Here is a 17,196-nt window from a genome sequence, read left to right as displayed (position 1 = left end):
CAGGCATCCACAGTGACCTGGCTCAGTGTGGGGAGAAGGCCCTGGACCTTCCCCCCGCATCCACTGCTTCCCCACAAGGCCTTCAGCCCCTGCCTTGGCCATGCAGTCACCACCCCCACCCTCTGACCCAGATCCCAAAGGATCCCTCTTGCCCCATTCCTGGCCCTGTGAGGTTGGTCCAATGCCTCCATCAACAGAGGCTCCGGCTGGTCTGACTGTTGGCAAAGGTTGACTCTGGGCCAGTCCCCCCTCTTGGGGGCAGGGTCCCTGGCATCCTGGGGGCTAGTCTGACTTTCCTTGTCAGTCCCCTCTGAGGCCCACCAGCTGCCCACCAAGCCCTGTCCCCTGCCCAAGAGGAGCCCCCACTGCCTCTGTGGGGCAGTGATGACTAGCCACTGGCTCACGCTGCCAAAGTGGTCCTGGGGTGGCTGGAGCAGCAGGCGATGGGGACGGGGTTTGCATCCCTCCTTGCCCCGCCCCGCGGTGCCCACTCCTGTGGCTGACCTGCTGCCCAGGTACAGGGTGGGTGGCCTTTGTGCCTGTGAGGGCACAGAAGCCCCTAAGGCCTCCAGACCCAGCCTCCTGCCCGGCTCCCCAAAAAAAGCCTCCCTCCCTGCCCCGACAGCGCCCCCTGGCTTCAGCCTCACCCCTGACCACAGCTGCTAATAGACACAGCACACCTCCAGGGGGGGCCTGTTCTAGTGTTTGCCTCCATCAATTCATTAATTCCTCACCTGTTATCCTATTGTCATCTCCATTTATTTTAGCTCCTGGGAACATAAGGTGAGAGTAGTAATTTGCCCAAGATCATGAAGCTGTGACACCCGGAGAGAGGAGTTGGGCTTTGAACTTAGGCAGCCAGCTCAGAGCTCAAATGTATTGTTTGAAATCACTTTCAATCGTAAGATTTAGGATAGAAAGATGAATGTTACAGATTAAAAGAGACGTGAGATTTTGGAACTAGATAGTAGTGATGGTTGCACATCGAGAATGTAATTAATGCCACTGAGTTGAAAACTTAAAAATGGGTAAAATGGCAAGTTTTATGTTGTACTACTTTACTACAATAAAAAAAAAAAAAAGACTAAAGAGACTTTTTAGCAACCACTTGCAACAAAAGCAAAATGTTGAAGGCTGGGTGTGGTGGGGTGCACCTGTAGTCCCAGCTACTCTGGAGGCTGAGGCAGGAGGATTGCTTGAGCTCAGGAGTTCAGGGCTGCAGTGAGCTATGATCCTGCCTGTGAATAGCCACTGCACTCCAGCCTGGATGACATAGTGAGACACTGTCTCTAAAAAACAAAAGAGGTGTGAAATGACATCTTTATGAGACCACTGGAAATTTGGACACTGCCTGTAGGATGATAGGAATTATTGTTAATTTTTTAAAGGTGTGATAAGATATTTCAATTGTGAGTGGTTGCCCAGGCTGGAGTGCAGTGGCCTCATCATAGCTTACTACAGCCTCAAACTCCTGGGCTCAAGTGATCCTCCTGCCTCGGCCTCCAGAGCAGCTGGGACTACAGGCATGTGCCATCACCCTTGGCTAATTTTTAAATTTTTTGTAGAAGTGGGGTCTTGCTATGTTGCCCAGGCTAGTCTTGAACTCCTGGCCTCAAACGATCTTTCTGCTTCAGCTTCCCAAAGTTGTAGGATTACAGGCAACCGGCAGATTGTGAGTGTTTTAGGAGCCTTTATCTTTCAGAGATACATGCTGGAATATTGATGGATAAATGGTAGGAGTGTTGGGATTTGCTTCAAAATAACCCAGAGGCAGGAGTGGCGGCGGGTGGAGGCAGAGATGGGACAACAGTGGCCATGAGCTGATACTAAAGCGGAATTGAGGAGTGTATGGGGCTTCATTATACCACACAGTCTACCTCTGTGTATCTTTGAACATTTCAAGAATAAAAAGTTTAAAAAGCTCACGTGCCCTGGTCCTACCAGAGACTCACCTGCTGCAAACCTTCAGCCAGCGAGGCCCAGGGTCTGCATTTTAACACCAGGTATAGATATTCCACAAGCTGCAGGAGGAGCTGTGGGTCTTCATGAATGGGGTCCTAGCACATGCATATTGGACAAGCATGTAGTGTATGATCCATGTTCACCTTGGGGTGGAGACTTAACATTTGAATGTGCTACAGTTAGGTCCTAAACATCAAAAGGTGAAGCAGGGACAGGAAGGCACTCAAGTAAACTAGCCAGAACCAGTCTGTGGCTGGAGATGTCTTATGGGGAGAAAGTTCCAGAAATCAGTCTTTTGTCCAATCAAAGCCATGGAACAAGGGGGTCAGTTAGCGTCTGGTGGCAGATAAGCTGCAATGGCCTTTTTTTCCCCAATGGTTTGAATGTTGCTCATTGAGAGGCCAGTGCTTGTTTAGTTGCTACAGAAAAAAACCTTGTGGCAGTTAGCACATAGTTTAAGTGTAGGGGTGCGTGACTTAACCCTCGCCTGGCACAGCCTTAGGCCATGTTTATAATTTGGTATTGGTAGCCACAGAGTCCATTCTTATGTCCATTCAGTCGTATGATCTCGATTTTAACGTTCCTGCTGGTTAGTTGTGTCTAAACCACATAAAGGGAGGGGTATAATGAGGCATGTCTGACCTCCATTCTTGTCATCGCAGGAACTCAGGTTTTAAGGTTTCTCTGGTGTCCCGTTGGCCAAGAGGGGGTCTATTCAGTGCCTGGGGGGCTTAGGATTTTATTTTTAGTTCTCACCTTGATACCACCATCTTATGGACTCCGTGAGGCTTTTTGCAGGGCTGGGTCTCTCCCCTCCCTCCCTGGCCCAAGGCCTGGGTGCAGGGGTAGCTGAGTCTGCTATACCCCTGACCCTAACCCCAAATTGCCAACACACGGTTCTCTGGCTACCTCTTAGGGTTTCACAAAAGTCCTCATGCCTTTTGGATGTTCTGGGGTTTCAAGGACCTAGCATTCCAGGACTGGTGTTCACCACAGGGTGGGCACCCTGGGAATCCCTGAGTGGGTACCTGCTTCTCTCATCCTCTGGGCCTATCCCTTAGGAAATCTGAGCAGGGTCCCAACAACTGCCTCCTGACAAAGCCTTAAAGTATAATTTTCAATATGTAAGAGAAAAAAGATTCATACAAATATAGAATGAACACATGAAAAATCTATTACAGCCAGGTGAGGTGGCTCACACCTGTAATCCCAGCACTTTGGGAGGCTAAGGCAGAAGGATCGCTTAAGGCCAGGAGTTTGAGATCAGCCTGGGCAATATACCTAGACCCCATCTCTACCAAAAATAAAAAACTAGCCAAGTGTGGTGGTGTGCACATGTAGTCTCAGCTATTTGGGAGGCTGCGGCAGGAGGATCGCTTGAGCCCAAGAGTTTGAAGTTACAGCCAGCTATGATGAGACCACTGCACTCCAGCCGGGGTGACAGAGCGAGTCCCTGTCTCAAAAGAAAGAAAAAGAAGACCTATTGCACATCAATTCAGAAGGGAGTGTTTTGGAAAGCTGATTCATAGAACATTCTAGGAAGATGGGTACATGTATTTGTAAGCATTTTGAGAGAAGAATGCTAGAAAGAGATTGTGATGTGTAGAGGACACCTTTGTCTGGGAATGTTTCCTTGTTGTTTTTCTCAAGAACATGTCTGTGGCCTTGCACGCAAGTCCAGAGCGCCCTAACCCTGCAAACAGGAGGGGCTAGAGAGTTTAGATGCAAACATCTGCTCGCCGGAGACGAAACAACAAGGAACAGGGACGTGTTGAGTCGGGACAGTGTGGGAACAAAGAAATTGCGGTGGGACAGTTGCCAAACAGGCTGTGTTAAAAATAAACCGCTGCAGCAGGAAAAATGGCTGCAGTCTTATACCGTCTTTGTGTGTCTGTGTCTCTTTGTAGTGGCTGCAGTCATGTACCGTCTTTATGTGTGTCTGTGTCTTTTTGTCTCTGTGTTCATTCCTCGGCCCCAAGAAACGGGCCACAGCAGTGATGTTAGATACAAAACTGGTCAATGGAGTTTTATTCTCTGTGGGATAGAAACGTACAGGTTAATAAATAACTTTAATGTCTGGACTCTAATCAAACAAAAAAGTCAGGGCCGGGTGCGGTGGCTCACACCTGTAATCCTAGCACTTTGGGAGGCTGAGGTGGGAGGATCACTTGAGGCCAGGAGTTCCAGACCAGCTTGAGCAAGAGTGAGACCCTGTCTCTACAAAAAATAGAAAAATTAGCTGGGTGTGGTGGCACGTACCTGTAGTCCTAGCTACTCGGGAGGTTGAGGTGGGAGTATTGCTTGAGCCCAGGAGTTTGAGGTTACAGTGAGCTATGATGAGGCCACTGCACTCCAGCCCAGGCAACAGAGCAAGACCTGTCTCAAAAAAAAAAAAAAGTCAAACACAGGCACAGTCCCCACGATTAGGATCAGCAAACTTTTTCTCTAAAGGACCAGGCATGCAGGTCTCAGTCACAACTACTATGCCATGTAGCAGGAAGGCATCCACACAGATGATGTGCTAATACGTGGGCATGATGTACTCCAATAAAACCTTATTTACAAGCACAGGCAGGATTTGGTCCCCAGACTCCAGTAGTTTGCCAGCCTTTGCCCTAGATAATTAAATAACTCTTGGTCAGGCCTGTCCAACAACGTCTCCAGTATGACACTGTCAGAACGTGCCACACACTGTCCTTTCACTTGATGTCCAAGGCTGGATAATTTTACTTAACAGCTCATGTTCCAGCAGCCCCTTCTTGCAGTTGTGCCGGGCCGAGCCATCTTCCTTAGTCTCATGAGAGATGGGAATGGTCACTTCGCCTTCTCTTGGGCAGCCCAACATCGAGCCACCAAAAACTCTTTGCAGGCTGACTTCTGGGGCCCAGGGTCTCATGTTGGTCTAAGAAGGAAAGGGCAACTGTTGTCACAACTCCCCAAGAGAGAACAGACTTCCACAGTGGCTGGGGGTGAGGCCCCTGGTAGATGAAAATCCTGTCCCCACTCTACCCTAGCCCAGGTAAGGGTGGCCAGCCTCATCACCTCCAGGCCTCTGCAATCCTGGTACAGATAGCATCCTTGACCCAAACTTTTCCAGGGTGACCCAGAGAGGGGAGGTTACAACCCCAGGGAATCATTTTCTATTCCGCATCAGTTAAAGAGGTGCCCGCCCACTTGCCTGGAGAGTCAGGTTCTAGGTGGGGCCCCGGCAGAGTAACATTTCCTCACCCAGAGCTCAGGGTGGGAATTGGCCCTGCCCCATCAGTGGTGGTGGAAGTTCCAGATTTCCTTGGAGGCTCCACAGCTGCTGCCCAGCCCTGGAGAAGCAGCTGTCAAGCCCTTAGGGGTCCAATAGCTAAGAGCCCCTAGTTCGTGTTGCTTCAAACAGCTCAAGCAGGGCCTTTATAGTCTGCAAAATATCAACCAACCAAACGGGATGATACACTTAGCCCTCGGAGTGTTTCTCTCACCGCTGTCTACACCTGCCTCCTCCACCAGCCCTCACCCAATTGTCCCTCCTGGCTAAGAAGCTAGTGACAACCCAGACGGCTCTTGGCGCAGTGCGCCCAGGCAGCCTTGGCAGGAGGCACAGCCATACAACCGCCTCCAGCCACAGCTGCAGCCCCCACCGCTGCCAGCCACAGCTGCCCACTACCCCACGCTTCCATTCTCTACTCAGGAGCCTCCTGCTATGTACTCCAAGGGCACATTTCCAAAAAGAGATCATGGGACATGGGCAGCGGAGAGAGACACAGCTTGGGGTTCCCGCTCAGCCTGGGCGAGAAAGCCTCTGCAGTCCCAGAGCGGCCCTCTCGGCGCTCGGAGCATGCGCCGAAGGGTTCCTACGGCCGGAGGCACAAAGCGGGCCTTCTGGACCGACGCATGCGCAGAGCCATGGGCCTCCCTCGTGCATTTCCCGCGCCTGCGCAAGATCCTCCAGGCCGGTAGGGGGCGATGAGACGGTCCTTACCCGGGTTTGGCACCGGCGGCGTAACCCGGAAGAGGTTACTTAATAGGACTCTGGAGGCCGTGGAAGCGGCTGCTTGGAGTCTGCACGTAGCTGTGGCGCTACAATGAACGCTCCTCCAGCCTTCGAGTCGTTCCTGCTCTTCGAAGGCGAGAAAAAGTAAGTGAGGCCGGTTGGGGTCGCGGAGGGTCTGGCCGAGGCTCGCGAGCCCTCGACCGTCGGCCGTCAGCCCTGCGGGTCCTGTGGTTCTCCCGCCGGTCCTCCGCTCGGGGACGGAAGCGGGTTTTGCTTGAGCAAAAGGTTGGCTTGGGCCGGGCCCTGTAGCTCACGCCTGTAATCCTAGCACTCTTGGGAGTACAGGACGGAAGGATTGCTTGAGGTCAGGAGCTCGAGACCAGCCTGAGTAAGAGCGAGACCCGGTCTCTACTAAACGTAGAAAAAGTAGCCGGGCGTGGTGGCGCGCACTGTAGTTCCAGCTACTCGGGAGGCTGAGGCAGGAAGATTACTTGAGCCCAGTAGTTTGAGGTTGCACTGAGCTACGATGACGGCACTGCACTATACCGGGTGACAGAGTGAGACTCTGTCTCAAAAATAAATAAATAAATAAAAAGGTCGGCCTGTGTCTGCCAAGCTTAAGGCAGTCCTGAGCGGTTAGCGGCAAGTGTACTCATTTTGCAGAAGGGGAAACTGAGGCTCAGACAAGTTGAGTAACTTGCCTCGGGCACGCAGGAAGTGGCGAGGCTTGTATTCGAACCCAGATTGTCTGCCTCCAAAGTCCTTTTCCTCTGGGGTCTGGCAGCCTCCCCACTGGTCTCCCATCCACCACCTTCATCTTCCATGTGACAGCCGGAGTGATGGTTCTAAAGCCCACATCTGATCTGTCACGTGCCTGTGTAAAACCTGCTGTGACTAGGCCGGGCGCGGTGGCTCACGCCTGTAATCCTAGCACTCTGGGAGGCTGAGGTGGGTGGATTGCTCAAGGTCAGGAGTTCGAGACCAGCCTGAGCAAGAGCGAGACCCCGTCTCTACTAAAAATAGAAAGAAATTATTTGGACAACTAAAAAATCTATATAGAAAAAATTAGCCAGGCATGGTGGCGCATGTCTGTAGTCCCAGCTGCTTGGGAGGCTGAGGCAGTACCATTGCTCGAGCCCAGGAGTTTGAGGTTGCTGTGAGCTAGGCTGACGCCATGGCATTCTACTCCAGGCAACAGAGTGAGACTCTGTCTCAAAAAAAAAAAACAAAAACAAACCTGCTGTGACTTCTCACCACCTGCTGGTTGAAGGAGCCTAGTGGTCAGACAGCCTGGGCTTGGCTTCTGTATCCCCCACTTAATGAGACTCTTATTTTTGGGCGAGTGACTTGCACTGTCTGAGGCCATTTCCTCACCTGGAAAATGGGTGTATTACTGTATTTAAACACGAGATTTTTCTGTTAGATTAAGTGAGGTAATTTGTGTAAAGTACTTAGTCCAGGGCTGAGCACATAGAAGTCGGCTTAAATATTGTCTCTTCTTATTAATATTTGTAACAGCCTGGAATGCAGAGTCTTATGACCTGCACTTCAGCCTCACTTTAGAGCAGACTCTCAACTGGGGACCATCTTGCCCTCCCAGGGACATCTGGCAAAAATGAAAAGTTTTGGTTGTCATAGGGGTTACTACTGACATCTACTGGGTAGATCCTGAGATGCTGCTGATGTCCTGCAGTGTACAAGACAGCTCCCCGCAGAAAAGAATTATCTGGCCTAGAATGTCAGTGGTGTCAAGACTGAGAAACTCTGCTTTAGGAAAAAGGAGCAGTCCAGAGTGGGTGAGGGCACCAGAGTGGGGTTAGCTGGGGTCCGTGTAGACACAGTGCTGCGCTGAGTCAGAGAGGTCTTCGTGGGATGAACAGATTGAGAAGGGCCTGGTCGGGGAGGGAGGCAGCACGTGAGCCCGCTTCCAAGGGCAGGGTTTAGCCCCTGCCCCTCATCTGTGGCCTCTCTTTCTAGGATCACCATTAACAAGGACACCAAAGTACCCAATGCCTGTTTGTTCACCATCAACAAAGAAGACCACACACTAGGAAACATTATTAAATCGTAAGTTCCAGCTCAGAGGCTCTCAGGGATTGTGTTTAAATGGGGCTCTTCAGGGCAAGGCATGAGTTCCATAAGATTTTTTTAGTTTCTCTGGGTGCTTGCTCTGGTATTTCATAATCCTGGTACCTTTTTCTCAAGGGGACACTGAACCGTATCTGTTCACGTAAGCCACATTTCTGCATTGGCTTATTTATCTATCTAGAGTGAGTGTGCGGCAAGTGAAAAGTACACCTACTTGTGTCATCATGCTGGTGAGTACGGAGAAGCAGTCAAGGTTAGCTCTCTCCACCACACCTCTGTCAGTGATCTGACCGCCACAGAACAAGGCAGAGAATTGGAAGAGGCGTTCTGTGGCTGTCCAGGGCCCCTGGTGGGCCCCAGACATTGGTTGGTGGGTGTTTGCTCACTCTGGCCCAGGAACTTGTTACTTGACTGCAGATGTGGCTCTTCCCTCGGGTGCCATTGGTGAAGCCAGGCCTTTCCCAGGCTTGCGTATTGGAGGCCAAGGGTCTCCTGGTGCATTAGGGTGTTGGGATGTCTACTGCTGCCTGGAGAACTCTTGCCTGGTGTCCTCACCCATGCAAGGGCCCCCCTCATGGTACTCACACTTGACTCTGAGCCGCTCTAGAGACCGCTGTGTGCCAGGGCATGTACACAACACAGCCTTGTAGAACGGCCCAGTGTGCGTGGACAGCCTGTGCTGCCTAGAGGACTTGTTTCCATCTCCCTGACTGCTCAGAGTCTTGCCCTTCTCACCCCGTTGATGTGCTGAGCAGATGCTCTTTTTGGGCTTTTGTTCTTGTTTACTCAACACCGGCTGGACATGACTGTGCAGGGAGGTCTGTCAGCACTGCAGGGTCCCCGACTTCCGCTGAGGGAAGAGGTTGTTGGAAACTCTATTCACAGTTAGGTCCTTGATCCTGACGGATGCAGGGGGCAAGGGGGTGTGGGTGGGGTGGTATATCTTCTCGAAAGTGTGTTTTACTTGAAGATTTAGGGGAAGAGAAAGCTCTTTGGCTAGAAAGCCTTGAGCCATGAGCTGGGGGCCACCTAGTAGCCTTGAGGGCCTGTCTCAGGCCAGAGGCTCAACCTCCCTCACATTGCCTGTCTCTGTGTCTCAGACAGCTGCTGAAGGACCCACAGGTGCTCTTTGCTGGCTATAAAGTCCCCCACCCCTTGGAGCACAAGATCATCATCCGCGTGCAGACCACACCGGACTACAGCCCCCAGGAGGCCTTCACCAATGCCATCACCGACCTCATCAGCGAGCTGTCCCTGCTGGAAGAGCGGTTCCGGGTAGGAGCCCGGGGTGCAGCTGAGGGGGGGATGGTGCAGGGCGCTGGAGCTGCCAGTGCTCCCAGAATTCCAGTGTCCGCAGGCCACGCCTAGGCTGCTTCCTCAGGGCATTTCGGGGGAGGGGACGGCAATGACAGAGCAAGGATGTGTGGACTGAGGGATTGTGGAGTTGAGGCCTATGGCCTGCTGTCTGCTCCAGGGTCCCTCCTTGTGTGCTCTAATTGTCCCTGGAGCGACAGGAGACCTACTGCCCTTTGGGGCTGCTCTTCCAAGTCCCTCATCTAGTGCTATAGGCTCTGGTTTGTAAGGCCTGGCTACTTGCAGACATTTGTTTAGCAGGCAGCTCATCCCAGGGTGGTGTTACACCTGTCGGGGGGAGGGTCTCAGGGTCTAGAACAATTCAGAGTGGGAAAGAACCATGGCTTGTGAGATGTTCAGTGTCTGAGCTGTCTGCGCACCAGTACGCACCCCTGCTATACGACTCCAGCCCCAGGCTGCAGAGAATGGGGTGGGCTGGGCTAGCTCAGAGGTACCCTTTGCCCAGCTCCCTGGAGCTGCCTGGGGCCTGGTTTGCTGCCTCGGCTTAATCTCCCGTGGAGTGTAGCCGATGGCTGCCCTCGGGAGGGCGTGGCAGCAGCTTCTGGTTGGACTTTGGTTAGGGGATATTGGGGGGGGTTTCCACCATTCTTGCCCTGGCCATGCAGCTAAGTCGCTGCCTTCTTCTCTCCCAGGTGGCCATTAAAGACAAGCAAGAAGGAATTGAGTAGTGGGCTGCAAGGACCTTTGCCTGGCCTGTAAGCCCAGTTTCTACTTGGCGCCAGGCCCTTCTCTCCAGGCACGAGAGGAGAATGGCCAGTCCTGGCTGTGGCAGCTGTGACCCTCCTTGGAGCCATCTGTGAGCCCCTGACACTGATGGGGCCTGTACATAGATTCTGTTTTATCTTCCTAATAAAGTATAGCGGGAAAAGACTCAGCCGTGGGCGTAAGCACATGGATTGTCAGGCTCGATGGAGGCAGATGACCTGTTTCAGACACACTCTGGGACATTTCAAAGCGTGGATTGGCCCAGAGACCTTGATTTCAGTCTGAGAGGTTGGCAGGGACAAACTCATTTTGGACCAAAACTTGGGAACCTGGGGACACTGCTGGGAGGCAGTCTTGAGCAGCAGGGAACTGTGAGAACCCTCGACCTTCCATGAATCTCTCTTCTAGAAGCCTCAGCTGCCAGGTTTGCCTGTCTTAAGGTGGGACCCACACAGCTGCAGACAGCTCTCCAAAGGCTCTCGTCCACAGTAGAATTTAATACAAATATTCACTGGTAAAAAGACCACCACTGCCAGCGCAAAAGCTGAATAAGTTAAGTTGTGTCCCTGGTGCTTTGTGGTAGAGGCAAGAGCTCCTGTCAGAGGCTACTGTCTCTTCCAGATGGCAACAATGTTGGAGTCCGTCAGAGCGGTGAGGTAGGTAAAGGTGGGGTTGGCCACCACCGTGTTCACCATGGTCTTGGTCACCGTCTGGCTGTGGGCCCAGGGCTGTGGCCACTTAAGGATCTGGTGGGAAGAAAGGGGTTGGGCACCTGCTTCCCAGAGACCAGGCCTGCACACTGCACAGAGCCGGCCCTGGCCCGGGGAGGAGTGAGCTGGGCAGTACCTGCGTGGGGGCCTGCGGGGCAGCTGGCAGCGGGGAAGGCTGCTTCAGGATGCTCCTGACATCGTAGATCCACACGCTGCCCTCCTCATCCCCACACAGCACGATGCCCTCATCTGCCAGGACAGGGTGGGAGCCTAAGGTGGGGCGGAGCTCCAGGAGGAGTGGGTGGGAGGGGGTGGGCAGGGGGGCTCACCAGGGCAGGCGCTGAGCGAGAAGTAGGCCAGCTCGGTTGGGGACCACTGCAGCCGGGCCAGGACGACCACTGCCACTGTGGACTGGTGGCCCCGACCCACCCATGTCTGCCTCCAGCTCCATAGGCAGATGGTGCCCAGGCCGTTCCCCTTGGAGGCTGTGGGGGAAAGAGAACTGTGGTGGGTCCCTCCCAGACACCTCTGGTCCACACTGGAGACACCTCAGAAGCCCTTGGGCCTAAACCCTAGCCCAGGGAGAAACCACCCATGTGGGTGCCCGGAAGCCAGGCCGTCCCCCAGGCCAGGCTCACTCACCCACAACATCGTCATTCACGAATGCCAGCCCATCCACTCTCCGTGCAGATGCCTCGGAGCCCTCAGAGAAGACGAACTCCACCTCACACACCCTGCGGGCAGCAGAAGACACAGGCTGGCTACTCCTTGCACCTGCAAAGAGCTGCCCCGGGCACCTGCTCTGGGCCAGGCCCTGTGTGAAGGTTGGAAGATGGGACCCCCGACGCTTTCTTGGCACTGGAGAGGGTCAGCCTTGCCTGGAAGGTGGGACCAGCAGCTCGGTGTCCCGAGTCGCTGTAGTGGGAGCCCAGACGCGTGAGGGGTGGGCAGTGTGGTCACGAAAGGTTCTGGAGGGAGCCGGTGCCTCTGGGACTGAGTGTGAAGTGAGCAGGGTCCACCAGGGCCGAGCAGAGCAGGTGTTTCTAGGCCCGCCCTTGGACTTGGCCGGCATGGGTGGGGTTTGCTCTGACAGGAGGCAGTGGGGAGTGGCTGCTGAGCGTGTGGTGGGCAGAGTATGACCTCTGCTTGGAAAGGCCACCAGGCAGCTGTCCGAGTGCTGAAGAGGCCAGCCTGGAGCCAGAAAGGCAGCCAAGCACTCAACTATGGGATGGGCATGAGCCACGACTGCGGCGGGGGAGTAGGAGAATCAGATGCATCCAGCACAGGGGACCAACTCCACAGGACATGGCAACCAGGCAGGACGCTGCCACCGTCTCTGCCGAGGCTTTGCTGCTTTCTTCCATATAGTAGCTACTTCACTCCTGCCACCCACCCTACCATTCCTCCGGAGTTATTCATTATACTTCTTACCATGGCCAGCAAAGCCCAGTGTGCCTGGGCCAACTGCACCTGTCTTGTCAAGCAGTGGCCAAACAGCTGCATGGTCAGCCAGCTCTCCCCACCACTGGCCCTTTGCACATTGCCATTCTATGAGCACCTTCTCTCCCTCTGCCCGGCTGACTCCCCTGTAGGGCCCCCTGGGAGGAAAGCATGAGCCCTAGAACGTACCCATTTGTCCCCTGGTCACCTCAGCAGAGTCCCCTTGCTCCCCATCACTCTTTCCTTTGTGGGGTTTTAACTGGCTTTGCTTAGTGCCTGTCTCCCCCACTAGGCTGGGAGCCCCAGGCCAGGCGCCGTGTCAGGGGCTTCCCGGGTGCTGCACATGAGCCTCAGTGTGGCATTTCCAGCTTCTTCCCTAGCCAGATACCACCTCACCTGCCCTCTGCTAGTACTGGGATACGAGTCATTGTTCCCTTTTTACAGATGAGGACATTATGCTAAGACAGAAAGGTCACACTACCAATGAGTGCCAGGACCTGGGCTTGATCACTTGGGGACACTGTGGTGCTGAAGCCTCTAGTAAAGGTGAGGTGACCACAGCCCAGTCTGAGAGAGAACACCAGGGTGAGGAAGGGATCACACATCACATGGTCCTTTTGAGAACCTAGCAGAAGGTGGGGAACAGGCCAGCTCTGCAAAGAGGCCTCTGAAAACAGCCCCCAGGGCAGAGGGCGTGGTGTGCCCTGGCTGATTCGAGTCCACCTTGGCGACAGCTGCCCAGCTCAGCTTTCGAGACACCCCTGCCTGCAGCCTCACCTCTTCTTCTGGGGCTGGTCCAGCCGCACATCCCAGCAGCAGCAGCCCCCCTCGCAGCCAGCCAGCAGGTAGGCATCCGGGCAGGAGGCGACAGGGCAGAGGCGCAGCGGGATGGAGGTGGTGTCGAGCATGAGCAGCTGGCTGGTGGCAGGCCAGTGGGAGAGCGTGAGTCTGTGGACCCACGCCCCCAGCCACTGCCCAAAGGTCTGCCCCAAGCATCACCTGGCCTGGAATTCGTAGTCTTGGTTGGGCACCCCAATGTCCCAGAGGATGATCCGCTTGTCATACGAGGCCGCTGAGGACGGGGTGGAGAAGGCAAGGGGAGAGGTGGCCCTGAGCAGGCCCTGCTCCCTCCTGTAGGCTGAGCCCGTGGTCCCAAGGCCAGCCCCTCGGGCAGGGAGGGAGGCCTGAGGCTAGGAGACAGGAAGACTCATGGGCCCAGGATCCCCGTCGTCCTGCTCTAACCTAACGTGCCTGGCACCAGCAGCCTCTTTTACAGCTCATGCCTCACCCCTGGTTTGCCACACCTGGAGGGCCAGGGCTATCCCTCCAGGTCCCTGACAAGGAAAACAAAGTGGCCTAGGTTGTTGGAAAACTCCAAGACCACAGAGTAGACTGGGGACAAAGCCAGGATCCAAAGCCCAGCCAGCTAACTGTGAAGCCATGTCGCCTCCTACCAACATCAGAGCCAGACAGAGAAGCCCAGAATTGGGCCTAACAGCCACCAAGCTCCCTACAGTCCCAGAGGGTAGCACTGTGCCATCCGGGCAACGGGACAGGGGTGCTGAGGGGAGCCCTGGGGTGAGAGGAGAGGGTCTTACTGAAGAGGTGGGTCTCGTGGGTGGGACTGAAGCAGAGAGTGGCGATGGCCTTCTTGTGGGCCCGGATGACTCCGCAGCAGAAGCCAGCCCGCACATGCAGCAGACGGACCTGGCCCCGCAGGCCCGCGGCTGCCAGCACACTCCAGCGCTTCTTGTGGCCCGTCTGCGTGACCACCATCAGGGCTGTCCAGGCCACAGAGAAGAACTCCTGGGCCGGGTGGGGGGTAGAGGAAGCAGTCACTGGGCAGAGATACAGGTATGACCACACATGCAGGCCTGGGCCCGGAGCAGTGAGGCCCAGCACAAAATAAAAAGGTCGTGGTGAGGAGGGGGCTGGTTGGACCACCACCCCAGCCTCCCATCCCGAGAGTAGGCTGTACCCGCCACCCTGCACTCACCTCGCCTGGTGCCTTGTACTTGTGTAGCACGATGCCCGTCTGGCAGTCTATCACGCACACGGCCTCCCCACCACACGTGGCCACCGTCTGAGACGTGGCCCCTGAATGCCCAGTTTGCAGGGGGTCAGCTGAGTGGCAACGGCATCTATGCTCTTCCCTGCAAACCCCTCCTCCCGGCCTTGAGGAAGCATCTTCACCTGTCTCTCCTAACTCCCTCATCGTCCAGGCTGTCCCCTGTTTCTGTGGCCCTTTCCCTTCCCAATGCCCTCCTGCCCAAGGACGTACCCTCCTCCCAGGCCGGCTCAAAGGCGCAGGCCCACAGTTGGGTCTTGAGGTCATCGGGGCTGTTGTTCTTACTGTGGCACTGTAGGAAGTGCAGGGGCTCCAGCTTCGGGGCAGGCTGTGGGGACAGAGGGGGTGGTCACGGCTGCCCCAGCTCTGGCTCGCCCGCCACACACTCCCTGCCACCCCGTTAGCTTACCTGGCCACCATTGGAGCCCACAGGGCTGCCCTCCACCTGGGCTGACAGGGAGGCACACGCCCGCTTGTTGGGAGACAGGTTGAGTGGGACATCATCTGGCCGTTTCAAGGCCACCAGCCTGGCCTGTGGAGCGGGCCATGTGACCATAGGCCCATCTGGCCAAGGCTTCCTTCCTTCCCCTCTCACACTGGACCGCACCTTCCCATGAGGGCAAGAGGCCAGGGCTGGCCCGGGCTCACAGAGGGAGCTAACTTAGTCACTGGCAGCAACTTCCTGGGCTCACCTCCAGGACCCCCTGTTTGCTTCCCCAGGCAGAAGGGCCAAGGCAGGTCTCAGAGCCCTGAGGGCCACACTCACCCTGGGCTTGTGGGCAGCTGCAGCTTTTGGGTGCCTCTGTGGGTTGTCTGCCTCATGTACCAAGGTCCCACCGGAGGCCACCAGCTCCTCAGAGATCATCTGTACCTGGGTAGGGCCAAGCTGTCAGGGTCAGGAAGCCAAACACAGTCCTGGGTGTCCCCAGTCCCTCCCCAGACGCCTGGTCAGAGGGAGCCTGTGCTTCCCAAGTTGAGGCAGGGTCTCTTCGGCCAATAGGGCTGCCTTCCCTGACCCACCCCACTCCCACAGCCCCTCAGCCCCCTCATGATAAGGGACCTCCAGGGTAGCTTAAGGCCATGAGAGCTAGCAAGGGGCAAGAGAACTGACTCCCAATCCAATGGGACAAAGACATACCCTCCACTGGGTGAACTCGCTGAGGGACTCAGGCCCGTAGCGGACATCCCTGACGGCAGACTTCACAAAGTCCGCCTGGGCCTTCTCATCCTTCTCTTCAGGGCCCACTGCAGCCATGAACTTCTCCCAGTGAGCTGTGACCTGGCGCAAGAGGGACCAGATCCAGGCCCAGCCCACCCCAGCTCTCCTGGACCCCTACCGGCAATCTCATGGCTGCAGGTATCTCAATCTCACGGGCTGCTGGAAGGCTCCCCGAACCATAGCCTCTCATCTGCAGGTTGCATGAACCTCAGCACCACATACATGTCAGAAACATCCCAGGAAAAGCTACTTGGAAGTGTCTCAGCCTCCCCTGCTGGGCCCTGCAAGGCAGGACCACAGCCAGGCTTAGAGCACGTCAGGCTAGGCACTGTCAGGGCAAAGAGCCCCTGTCAGCCACCCTCCCTCAATATCCTCCAAATGTCCGATGCTGTCACTCCCTCCGCAACACCCTCTATGGCTCCCAAGTACTCCACAATGAACTGCCTGTCTCCTTACCCTGTTAGTCAGTTCCCGGTTCAGGTTCTCCACCTGAGAGCAAGCCAAGGATGCATCTTTGCCATTGACCTTACGAAGCTTGGGCAGGAGAAAGGAGACCTTCAGGTTGTCATTGACCTGGGGGAGTGAAGGAGCAGTGGCTCAGGGGCTGAAGAGCCTGAGCCCAAGGGTCCTGGCCTCTGGCTCGGGGCTGGTGGGGGCCCCTACTTACTGTCAGGAAGGGGTTGCCCTCCAGGCTGAGCTCCTCGAGCTGCAGGAACTGGCACAAGGCGGTGACATCCCTCAGCTGGTTGTTACCACAGCGGAGGATGCGCAGGTGGGACAGGCCCAGGTTGTCAGGCAGCGTCTCTAGCTGGTTGTTGGAGAGGTCCAGCTCCTGCAGCTGCGTCAGGCGGCACATGAGCTTGGGGTCCAAGTGCTCTGAGATCAGCTTCAGCCCGGACAGGCTGGGCAGGGGCAGACAGGAAGGGCTCAGGGGTTGGCAGGCCACCCAGCCCACACCAACCTCGGCCTCAGGAAGCTCTTCCACCTGAATGGCCTGTGCATGTGCAGCCTCCCCTACCCGCTTTGAATAAAATCTTGTAGCTACTTTAGAACTAGGGGCCACATGGCCCCATCCGGGATGCACTTCCTGATCCTCTGGGGGCTCCTCTGGCTTCCCTGGCCCTGGCCCTCTATGATCTCTCTCTGCAAGACTATGTCCCCAGCTGCCAAGAGCCCACCCAGCAAGCGGGTAGGACAGTGATCCTGCGCATCTCGTAACAAGAAAACGTTAGGTGCGACTCTGCCAAACGGGTACAACCAGGATGGGAAGAAAGTGGGGAAGCGTCCCAGCTTTGCTTCCCCATCGCCCGGCGACCCAGGCCGCGGTGGGGTCCCAGCTCCGTGGACACAGCCTCACCCCCGGCCCGGCTCTTACTCCAGGATCCGGATCTTCCCCAGCCGGTCGCTCTTGGGTCGCCCGCGCTGCATCAGCAGCCGCGCCGAGAGGGGGCCCATGGCGAGGAGGCGCGGCCCACGCTGGCTCGGTCGGCGGCGCTGGCGTCTGGCAGAGCCCGCGTCTCCCCGAGTCCGCTGCTGGCGTCTGCGAGTGGCCGAGTACCGGAGGTGATGCCGCGCAAGCCCGCGAGTGACGGCGACCGGAAGGAAGCGGAGCCAAGACTTCGTGCCCCGCCTGCGGACTACAACTCCC

General features: G+C 55.8%; 2 protein-coding genes across 2 annotated transcripts; one reads left to right on the top strand and one right to left on the bottom strand.

The window, feature by feature from the left end:
• The first annotated feature begins 5,890 nt into the window (after positions 1 to 5,890).
• POLR2J (polymerase (RNA) II (DNA directed) polypeptide J, 13.3kDa) lies at positions 5,891 to 10,271 on the top strand. The gene is made up of 4 exons (XM_012640321.1): positions 5,891 to 6,088; positions 7,922 to 8,011; positions 9,133 to 9,307; positions 10,039 to 10,271. The coding sequence occupies exons 1-4, from the start codon at positions 6,036 to 6,038 to the stop codon at positions 10,072 to 10,074; spliced, it is 354 nt and encodes a 117-aa protein (XP_012495775.1). The 5' UTR covers positions 5,891 to 6,035; the 3' UTR covers positions 10,075 to 10,271.
• A 317-nt stretch (positions 10,272 to 10,588) lies between these two features.
• LRWD1 (leucine-rich repeats and WD repeat domain containing 1) lies at positions 10,589 to 17,149 on the bottom strand. The gene is made up of 15 exons (XM_012640320.1): positions 16,924 to 17,149; positions 16,216 to 16,450; positions 16,005 to 16,121; positions 15,468 to 15,608; positions 15,096 to 15,200; positions 14,739 to 14,861; positions 14,543 to 14,657; positions 14,258 to 14,358; positions 13,860 to 14,067; positions 13,261 to 13,333; positions 13,039 to 13,179; positions 11,464 to 11,555; positions 11,151 to 11,306; positions 10,958 to 11,070; positions 10,589 to 10,857 (listed from the first exon to the last, which is right to left on the bottom strand). Exons 1-15 carry the CDS (start codon positions 17,001 to 17,003, stop codon positions 10,717 to 10,719), a joined length of 1,941 nt encoding a protein of 646 aa, XP_012495774.1. The 5' UTR covers positions 17,004 to 17,149; the 3' UTR covers positions 10,589 to 10,716.
• Between the last annotated feature and the right edge of the window lie 47 nt (positions 17,150 to 17,196).

This window comes from Propithecus coquereli, unplaced genomic scaffold (assembly GCF_000956105.1).
Source record: "Propithecus coquereli isolate 6110/MARCELLA unplaced genomic scaffold, Pcoq_1.0 Scaffold150, whole genome shotgun sequence".
NCBI classification, from domain to species: Eukaryota; Metazoa; Chordata; class Mammalia; order Primates; family Indriidae; genus Propithecus; species Propithecus coquereli.
The sequence above is the reverse complement of the archived record's forward strand: the minus strand, read 5'-3'. Positions and strand labels throughout refer to the sequence as shown.

Coding starts and splice junctions, on each gene's coding strand:
- POLR2J (XM_012640321.1), top strand. CDS start 6,036: ATGAACGCTCCTCCAGCCTTCGAGTCGTTCCTGCTCTTCGAAGGCGAG. Junction 6,089..7,921: donor CTCTTCGAAGGCGAGAAAAA/GTAAGTGAGGCC, acceptor CTCTCTTTCTAG/GATCACCATTAACAAGGACA. Junction 8,012..9,132: donor CTAGGAAACATTATTAAATC/GTAAGTTCCAGC, acceptor TCTGTGTCTCAG/ACAGCTGCTGAAGGACCCAC.
- LRWD1 (XM_012640320.1), bottom strand. CDS start 17,003: ATGGGCCCCCTCTCGGCGCGGCTGCTGATGCAGCGCGGGCGACCCAAG. Junction 16,451..16,923: donor GGGAAGATCCGGATCCTGGA/GTAAGAGCCGGG, acceptor GCCCCTGCCCAG/CCTGTCCGGGCTGAAGCTGA. Junction 14,359..14,542: donor TGAGCCGGCCTGGGAGGAGG/GTACGTCCTTGG, acceptor CTGGGCATTCAG/GGGCCACGTCTCAGACGGTG.